Consider the following 8,394-nt stretch of genomic DNA (forward strand, 5'->3'; position numbering starts at 1 on the left):
CCCTGGGTTCCCTGAGGCCAGGACAAGCTGCCAAGGGAGTGTCACTCTGCCCAACCCCACCCATCCTCCCCTGCCATCTGGGTTAACTCTAAGCAAGCCTTGGCTTATGCGTGGCAGGGTTCACACCCAGAGTAAGCTGAGCCCTCAAGGGAGCTAGCACTTTGGGCTTCTCTCGCCTTGCGTCTCCCCAGCCAGGCCAGCAGGGAATCAAGCAGGATGGGTACTCCCTCAGGACCAGAGGGTGAAGGGGGTTTGGGTATGGGTTGAGGACAAAACTTTTTCCCTGGTGAGGCAGGAGCACTGGTGAGGCCTCACCCTAATCCTGTGGAGAAGACCACCGGGGACAGACAGGAAGACATCAAGTGGCCCGTGATCAATCCTCCCCCCTGCACTCCCACAGTAAACTGAACCCAGTGGCCCCATCTCTGCCCCATCACAGAGGAGCTGCAGCATTAAACCAGACAGACACCCCTCCTGGCCAGCCGGGCCCAGGGGTGGGGGGGGACATCACGTTCTTTGTCGGGTTGGACAGATGGTCCTAAGCCCAGGTGGGTGGGTGGATGAGTAAGGACATGGGTCAGAGAAGGTGCCAGGATGCCCTCCTCCCTGTCCCCAAGCTGACCTGAGGCAGTATTGGCTCCCTGGTGTGGGACAGAGCATTTTTCAGGCTGGGATGTTCTGTCCCTTAGAGAATGGCCCTTCCTATCACTTGGGGGCATGGGGCGGGCGGGGGCTGGGTCCCAAGGTTGTTGACTCTGAGAGGAGGCTACAAGGGCAGGAAGAGACCCGGAGGGCCAGGAGCCCTGAGGAGCTCTCCAGCTCCCTGCCCTTCATGGGCCGTGCCTGCCCACCCGCCAGGGACACAGAGAAGGGGGCCCACTGCAGCATCCCACCTCTCTGTCCTGTGGCCACGCCACTGCACACCTGGCTGGCACTGCTGCTGTAAAGGGGCACTCCACAGCTGCCTGGCCTGCCCAGAGACCTGAGAGGTTGTCACCTCACAACTAGACCCAACTCTGTTCCCCTGGCCCTGGCTTTGTGCTGCCCCAGCCTCTCCCCTGCCTGATGCTCAAGCCTGACCAGAGTCCAGCTGCCCCCATGCCAGGCCTGCAAGGGGTGTCTTGATGGGGCATAGCCCCTGGGTGAGTGAGGGCATTCCTCCCTGGGGTTTGGCTCCTCCCCGGGGGCCGACAGTGGAAATCGCAGGCTTCAAGAGAGTTGGAACCCAGCTCTGCTCTAACCTATTTTAGACTTCGGAGCCCCCTTCCTCTCCATACTCCCCCTCTCACCTCTCTGGCCTGGCTACTCCCCCCTCACCTCTCTGGCCTGCCTAGCCAGTGCTCAACCTGAGGGTGAGTAGGGGCCGGGGGACCTGAGGCTGCCCCCTGGACCCAGTGGTCCCAGAGGCCATGTTCAGAGCCTGGTGGTCACAGATTGTGGCTCATTCCCTTCATCACTCCCAGGCCCTGCCCAGGCAGCCGCAGCTCCTGACCACAGCATCCTTTGGGGTTTGGCCTACAGAGCTGGGTGGATGACCTCCAGATAGCTCTGCCAGCTCCCCCGTGACCTGCCCCTGCCACGGTCAGGCACTCCCCCTCACCTCCGGGGTACAGCTAGAGGGTATATATGGTGCCGGAGGCTGGAAGGGACAGAGCAGCTGAGTCCCAAGAAGCAGCCCCAAAGCAGCCGCCGAAGGACACACTATGAGACCTCTCACACTCTTGGCCCTGCTGGCCCTGGCCGCACTCTGCCTCGCTGGCCAGGTAGGTAAGTACCCCACTTCCACCCTGTCCATATTCTGGTGGGGGGCTCCAGGGGAAAAGCACCAAGACCTCCACCCTGCATCCCTTCCACTAGCAATCCGTCCTGCAGGCTCAACCCATTCCTCCCCTGCTCTGCCCGGCCTTGTGGAGGGAGAGGAGGGGAGAGCAAACCGCCACAGAGGCAGGGGAAGCAGGATAAGGGCCCCCGGGGTGAACAGGATGAACTGGCTCCCTTTCCTTTGCAGATTTGAAGCCCAGCGTTGCTGACTCTGGCAAAGGTGCAGGTATGAGGTGGCCCAAGCGGGGCTACGCACTGCATGGCCCCTCGGTGCCTCCCACTTCTAGCCCCTCCACTCGCCCTGGTCCCCTAGCCCCATTCCCTTCCTGCCAGCTTCTGTCTGGCTGGCGGGAAGGCCAGCCTACTCCCCACCTTGCCCCACAAAACCTGATCCCTGCTCCTCTGCTCCACAGCCTTCGTGTCCAAGCGAGAGAGCAGTGAGGTAGTGAGGAGACCCAGGCGCTACCTGGATCAAGTGCTGGGGTAAGGGAGAAGGGGGTGCTGGGCTGGGCCCTGCATTTCCGGGGGGAGTTGGAGCAGGAGTGGCCTGTGGGCTGGGGAAGTGTCATCCCCTCCTGGCTGGGACCCCAGAGCCCCATGTGCATTGGGAGGGGGTAGGCAGCTGTTGGGGTGTTTGCACGGGCGTGACCATTGTGTTGGGGTTCTCAGAGCCCCAGCCCCCTACCCAGATCCCCTGGAGCTCAAGAAGGAGGTGTGTGAGCTCAACCCGGACTGTGATGAGCTGGCTGACCACATTGGCTTCCACGAGGCCTATCGGCGCTTCTATGGCACGGCCTAGGCCCTCCAGTCCTGCCGGCCCAGCTGGCCACCTCGGCCCTCCTCACGACCCCTTCTCCCCTCACCCTGACCTCCCCGCCCTGTGAATGTGGAGTCCGGTGTCACACTTGCTGCTCCCAAAATAAACCCCAGAAGAGGAATCAGTGGGCCAGTGAGTCTTTGTCCGGTCTCTGCAGTTCAGGAGAGAGGTGGGGATGGGGTGAGGCTTTACTTCTTCAGATTTTAGAAAGTGTTTCCTAAAATCGACTGTTTATTTGTATCTGCCTTGTTCCGGAAAGGTGAATTCCTAAAGGCTAACTAGGGTTCCAGCATACCCCCCTCCCACCTCAACCTATCCATGCCACACCCACATAGGCCCAGACACCAAGGGCCTGGACACACTGAGTACAGAGGTTGTGACCAGGATGGACAGACTCATCTCTGTAGGCAGAGAGCTGCTGGCAGAAGGCACTGCCTGGCCTGGGAGGCAGGAGGCAAGGGGGCCGCCTCCTGGGCGCGTTAGCAAGCATTCAAGGTGGGCCGAGGTGAGCTGTGTTAGTTCTTCCCTGGACTGAGCAGACTTCCAGGAGCACCAGAAATGGGGCCAGATGAGGGGGCCCCAACACCCCCATCCCAGCCTGGGGAGGGAAGGGGGGCAGCCCTGGCCTGGACACACGTGCCTCTCCCCTCTCAGACCCTCAGCACGTTCCCCGGCTCCATCGAGAGCACCCTCACACACCCCACCCTCACACATCCTCTCAGCCAGCCTCCCCAAGCACCCCTCTCCCCTCCTCTGCCTTCTCTCCTCTGCACTCGCTCCTCAGCCACTCTAGGTTCCAGGCTCAGATGTGCCCCCACTCAGTCAGCACTGCTGGGGCCTGGCCTCTGCCCCCGCTCCAGGGCAGGGTCACAGACAGGCTTACTGTTGTTTGGCCCTGGTGCCCCCCTCCGGGGGGCCACCCTGTAACAAGGGGCATGAAGCAGGGGCCCGAAGCAGAGAGGCTGTGAAGGTGGCGATGATGAGTAGATTCCCGGCCACCGCCAGGCCTAGCGCGGCCACCGTGCCCACCAGGCCTAGGGCAGGGTCCTGCGTGGCCAGCCAGGTTCGACGTGACCCCATATCGGCCAGCACTGCCTCCAGCTGGAAGTGGGTGCCCAGAACGGCGCAGATGTGGAACAGCTGGTGGCTGTGGCCTGTGGGGAAGGTGAGCAGCTCAGGACACGTCCCCCATTCCCAGGGCGGCCCTGACTCACCTTGTGACCTGGAGCCAGTCAGCCGTCCCTCAGGGCCTGCTACTCCCCCACTACACTGGAAACAGGAAAGCCTGCTTCCCAGAGCTGTCCGAAGGACTGCAGGAGCTGAGAGGCACACAGCTCCCAGCATTGTAACTACATTCAACTAGTTCTGCTGTTATCTGAGTGGTGGGGTGGGGACGAGCCTGGACCCTGAGGACCCTTCCAGACACCCTCTGATTATAGGAAGACAGGGAAGTCCTTCCTGTCATTTGTTTCCATCCCTCTGGCTGGGATACCCCATTTACGCAGTTCGCTATGTGTGCTTCCGGGAAGCTGCCTCCCCCTGCCCCTCTTACCAATGTAGTCAAAGTGTCCTGGAGCCAGACGCTCAGGCAGGTGGGAGGTGAAGAGGAAGCCCGTGAGCAGTGCACAGAGGAGGTGGTAGCAGTGGCTGGCGCTCAGCGCCTCCTGCCCGCAGTCGTGGCCCTGGCCCCAGCACAGGTTGAGCTGGCAATGGAAAAACAGGGCTGGGAAGGGGCGCTGGAGTGCAAGCAGTGTGTCAGGGGTCTGGTGAGGATGCAGACGGGTGCACATAGCTGCGCTGGGGCTGGGCCTTGGGGGTTGGCACGAGGGCTGAGGCTAGAGACTGAGGGGCAGGACTGGAAGTGGGCTCCCTGAGGGTCAGAAGTGGGGGAGCAGGAGCCGGGCAGGAGTCCAGGCACCCTTACCCGATAGAAGAGCGGGAGGTTGTCGAACAGGAAGGGGTAGGCGAAGGCAGCTGTGCGGAGGGCCTTACTGAGCCCAGGGCTTTCTAGCTCGGGGAAGCTGAGAGGAGGGAGGGAAAAGTAGTCTGGTCACCAGCCCTGGGCATCAGAAAAGGGCAGGGGGACCCCTTCAGCCTTGGACCAAGATGAATGTCATTGTAGCTTAGTGGCTAAGAGGGCCCTTAGGGCATATGGCCACCTCTGTAAATGCCCACATCTGTAAGCTGGGGATAAAGACACCTGCCTCTTAGATGGCTGTTAGGGATGGTGCTAGTGTAGAGTCTGGCACAGTCCTCAACAAACGTGCCCGTTTATGTTGCTATTACTGTACAAGGGCCTGAGGCACGGGAACAAGACCGCTGGCCGCCCGTTTGGGGGAACTCACCGGGAGTAGCAGGAGAGGCCGGTGCACAGGAGGGAATTGAGTGCGGCGGTGGGCACAAACAGCTGGTGCAGGCGGCCGTTCAGCCAGGAGGCTGGCATGGAGTAGGCAGCATAGGCAAAGGCACAGCCTGGGGCGAGGTGGGGGCGGGAGCTGAGGCTCAAGGGGCGTGGCGGGAGAGGCTCCTCCCCCACGCGCCACACCCCCCTCCCGCCCCCGAACCCCACCCCGCCCCACCCCGCCCTCCCGCCTCCGATGCCGCCGGGCTCACCCAGGCTGTACAGGCTGAGGGCTCCGTAGTCTAGGAAGTAGCAGATGTGACGCGCGCGGGGCGACATGGAGCTGAAGGTGTGCGCGCAGCACGACGCGAAGGGGTAGAGACAGGCGGGCAGCAGGAAGATGAGCAGCGGCCAGTGGTATGCCTCCGCCCGGAAGCCCGGGCCCCCTGCCAGCGCCAGGAGGCGCCACAGGAAGTACCTGCGGCGGGCACGTGCTCAGGCCGCCGCGGACCCCCGCGACTCCTCCTGCTGCCCGCGGGCCTCAGTGGCCCCTGCCCGCCTGGGTATCCCCTCTGAGCCCAAGGCTGCTGCCTGGAGCAGAGCCTCCCCTCACCAAGTGGGTAGGAAGTGAGTCCAGATGTTGACCGTCTCGTTTGTCATCTGGAAGGAGCTGAGGACACAGTCCAAGGCCGAGCTGGTGGGGCGACGGTAGCCAGACATAATGCCATCTTCCCAGAACACCTGGGGCGATGGTAGGAGGATAGAAGAGGGGAGTCACTGCGCCTGGAGCCCTTTCACTTATGAGGGATCCCTGGAAGCAGGGTTTAAGAGGATGGTCTGGAGATCACAGTGGCCCCAAAGCCACACTAAAACTAAACCACCTTACCACAGGTGTCAATACCCGGAGGACAGATGAGAAACAGGAGAAAAGGCAGAGTGAGGGGACAAGGTAGGATGACGGTGGAGGGGGCATGGCCGAGGTGCTCAGGGGAGGAGGACTCTGGGCAGAGGGGTATGCAGGACAGAGGAAGAGTCTCACACTGGAACAGAGCGGCAGGGATAGGAGTTAGCCTGCCGGAGAGACTTTCCCAATAGCTAAGGAGAACCTGTGTCCCAGTTGGTCCCCTGGAAACTGGGGGTTGGTGGGTCAAGCCCTCACCTGGGGGACCTGGTGGACTTGCAGGAGCTGGGGCAGCTTGAGGCTGAGCATGGTGGCCTGGTGCCTCCACGGTGACCTGGAGAGAGTGGAGGGGGAGTCAGTGTCTGCACCATCCACAGGCCCTCTTCACCCGGGTTCTGGCTGGGCCTTTTCACTGAGCCCCAAGGGTCAGACTGTTGGGGGGGTGCTGGTAGTAGCTGGCTGCTGAGCTGCTTCCCTCAGACCGGGGGAGTCTGGGGCTAGCGCCTGCCTTCAGTCATCATAACACATAACCCCAACCCCTCCCAGGCTCCTAGCCTTGGTAAATTAAGCACCTCCCCCTGCCCCCCCCCCACCCCACCACCCATTCAAAGGGGCTGGTCTGCCTCAGCGAAGCATGGAGTGGCGAAGCATGGAGCGGCAGGCCCTCCCCAGCTGGGAAGCTAACCTCAGTTACCAACCTAGGCCCTGGATCCAGGTTCCCAGCCCCGAGTTTCTGTCTCAGAGAACTCTGGTTCCTGGAGCCAGCACAGAGAGCCCAATCACCCCCCACCCCACCAGAAAGCTCCTTGGCCCACAGTTGCCTGGGCTGAACACAGAAGACTCATGGCCCTCAGGGAAAATTCCTGGAGAGGCCAGGTGCCTGCCGGCAGGGCAAGGCATTACAGGACGCTTGGCTGTCTCTGAGCATGTCACTTGTGTCCCTGGGGGGCATTTGAGGTAGGTCCCTGCCCATTCTGAGCCCCTTGCCTGTTAGCCCCAGACCTGTGCTCTGCTGCCCCGTCAGCCTCTCAGGCCACCCCCCTCCCCAGACACATTCTTTGGCACAAGTAGAAGGGCTGGGCCGGCCTGGCTGGTGGAGCCGCCCCTGGGGGAGGAATAGAACACTCCCCCCACTCTATGTTCCCAAGCCAAAATTTTCCAGCAGCTCTACGGCCTAGCCTGGCCCCACCTCCTGCTGCTGCCTGCTTCGCCGTCCATCTGTGTGTTTGTCCATCTGTGTTTCCGTTTGTGCCGAACATACTGTGGCCCCACGCTGCCAGTTAGTCCCCCAGGCCTGTCTGCCGTTCAACAGTTTGGGAGCCCTCTGCCCCTGAGCTGGATGCTGCAGACCCAGCTGGGCACAAGACAGCCCTGGTCCCGAGTTTCTGCACCCCTGTGCCATTTTAAGACAGATGGGGGCCTCCCAGGGTAGCCCTACCCCCAGGAGTTGGTCTGGTCTGTCCTGAAGTGCTGCCCATCCTGCGGGGGAAGGGAGAGAAAGATGCCAGGCACTCTCTCTTCTCAGGGTCCCTTCCCTTAGCAGTAGGGTTTGGAGGCTTCTGGAGTAGGGTGAGGTATGCCCTGTTACCATGGAAATGGGCAGGTCTCTGGAGCAGGAGCTTTACCTCTGTTTCCCAGAGTAGGCGTCAGAACCTCGGAAGGTGAGCCTTCTTACCCTGAGCTTGAGGGGTGCTCCTAAGCTGGTGGGTTAGCAGGCCCCGGCTCCACAGGCGGAGTCCCAGGCTCCTGCCTGCCAGGCAGAGGGGAGGGAGAGAGGCCAGGCAGGCGGGCCAGGCCTGGGCGGGGAGTGGGGAGACAAAGGGGAGTGGGGGAACAATCCCTGCCTTGTCCAGCCTCCAGAGAGCAGCGCAGGGTGGCCCAGCCCCATTAGCAGGCAGCTCACTCGCCCTCCTTCACACAGCCAGCCCCTCCAGCTTGACCCAACCCCATTAGATGAGACCGGGTAGAACAGGCTGGGGGCCCAAGCCAGCTGGGACCAGGGTGATGGAGCCCACGCCCTAAGGCCGGCTGCGCTCCAGTTCCAGGCTCGCCCAGGAGTTGAGATTGGCTCTGCCTTAGGCCGGGCAGAAGGATCCAAGCTCCCACGGATCTTGAACCAGACTTCTGAAACCACCTCCCACCATACTTTCCTGTCCCTTAACACCTGGAACTGGGCAAGATTCAGAGCAAATGCCTTTGGTCAATGTTGGTTCAACCACGAGGGATCCACCAAGCGTTATTTACCCTCCTCCAGATATAACTTGAGGTGCCAGTCCTTGCAGAGGGACAGGAATAGGGACTCAGGCTGGCTGAGGGAGAAAGTTTCTCCCCACTCAGAGGATCTAGCTGACAGCAAACGCTTCCCTAGGAAGGCACCCCAGGCAGCTGGCCGAGTGTACTCATATCTGGCTTTTGGTCCCATTCCCCGCAGCCCCTTCCACATTATCAACCCTTTGAGGGCACCGCCTTAGTTCACAGGGTCAAATGAGCCTGACAGTCTCTCTCACAAACCAC

At 61.6% G+C, this 8,394-nt stretch overlaps 2 protein-coding genes across 5 annotated transcripts; one reads left to right on the forward strand and one right to left on the reverse strand.

Annotated features, from left to right (window-relative positions):
* Nucleotides 1–1,682: 1,682 nt before the first annotated feature.
* On the forward strand, nucleotides 1,683–2,753 carry BGLAP (bone gamma-carboxyglutamate protein). The gene is made up of 4 exons (XM_049880777.1): nucleotides 1,683–1,767; nucleotides 2,009–2,047; nucleotides 2,235–2,304; nucleotides 2,491–2,753. Exons 1-4 carry the CDS (start codon nucleotides 1,704–1,706, stop codon nucleotides 2,618–2,620), a joined length of 303 nt encoding a protein of 100 aa, XP_049736734.1. The 5' UTR covers nucleotides 1,683–1,703; the 3' UTR covers nucleotides 2,621–2,753.
* A 103-nt stretch (nucleotides 2,754–2,856) lies between these two features.
* On the reverse strand, nucleotides 2,857–8,375 carry PAQR6 (progestin and adipoQ receptor family member 6). 4 transcript variants are annotated; one of them, XM_049880770.1, is made up of 8 exons: nucleotides 7,556–8,375; nucleotides 6,139–6,214; nucleotides 5,593–5,720; nucleotides 5,252–5,457; nucleotides 4,984–5,110; nucleotides 4,563–4,659; nucleotides 4,191–4,341; nucleotides 2,857–3,792 (listed from the first exon to the last, which is right to left on the reverse strand). In XM_049880770.1, exons 2-8 carry the CDS (start codon nucleotides 6,187–6,189, stop codon nucleotides 3,518–3,520), a joined length of 1,035 nt encoding a protein of 344 aa, XP_049736727.1. In that variant the 5' UTR covers nucleotides 6,190–6,214; nucleotides 7,556–8,375; the 3' UTR covers nucleotides 2,857–3,517. The 4 variants fall into 4 exon arrangements, with proteins under 4 accessions (XP_049736727.1, XP_049736728.1, XP_049736726.1 ...); XM_049880771.1 differs by having other exon boundaries at nucleotides 7,506–8,375; XM_049880769.1 differs by lacking the exon at nucleotides 7,556–8,375 and adding an exon at nucleotides 6,883–6,907.
* Between the last annotated feature and the right edge of the window lie 19 nt (nucleotides 8,376–8,394).

This window comes from Elephas maximus, chromosome 3, assembly GCF_024166365.1.
Source record: "Elephas maximus indicus isolate mEleMax1 chromosome 3, mEleMax1 primary haplotype, whole genome shotgun sequence".
In the NCBI taxonomy this organism is placed as follows: Eukaryota; Metazoa; Chordata; class Mammalia; order Proboscidea; family Elephantidae; genus Elephas; species Elephas maximus.